Consider the following 286-nt stretch of genomic DNA (forward strand, 5'->3'; position numbering starts at 1 on the left):
CACCCACCCCGGTGTGGAAGTCCAGCGCCCTAACCACTCCGCCACCTGCCGGCCCTGTCCTCGGACTTCTAGAAATTGCATGCCCTGTTTGGAGTGGCTTCCCCATCCCCACGAGGGCCCGGTTCCAGGGTGACAGGACCACAGGGACCAAGGCCGGGAGGGGGCCCGCCGGCTCCGCTCGGGACCAGAAAAGAGAACCCTCCTCCGCCCGGCGGCCGCGGGGCTCGGGCCGTCACCAGGTCTTGCCGCTAGCAAGCCGGCGAGCCCGGCGAGGCGCAGCAGCAGG

At 70.6% G+C, this 286-nt stretch overlaps 1 protein-coding gene across 1 annotated transcript in view; it reads right to left on the reverse strand.

The window, feature by feature from the left end:
* ADAM32 (ADAM metallopeptidase domain 32) overlaps positions 1-285 on the reverse strand; it is a gene marked incomplete at its 5' end in the record, with an annotated part of 83,108 nt that extends 82,823 nt beyond the window's left edge. The window contains one exon of the mRNA XM_006164759.1: positions 237-285. Coding sequence (XP_006164821.1) covers positions 237-285 — 49 coding nt within the window. The remainder of the gene's footprint in view (positions 1-236) is intronic.
* Between the last annotated feature and the right edge of the window lies 1 nt (position 286).

This window comes from Tupaia chinensis, unplaced genomic scaffold (genome assembly GCF_000334495.1).
Source record: "Tupaia chinensis unplaced genomic scaffold, TupChi_1.0 Scaffold143705_1, whole genome shotgun sequence".
NCBI classification, from domain to species: domain Eukaryota; kingdom Metazoa; phylum Chordata; class Mammalia; order Scandentia; family Tupaiidae; genus Tupaia; species Tupaia belangeri.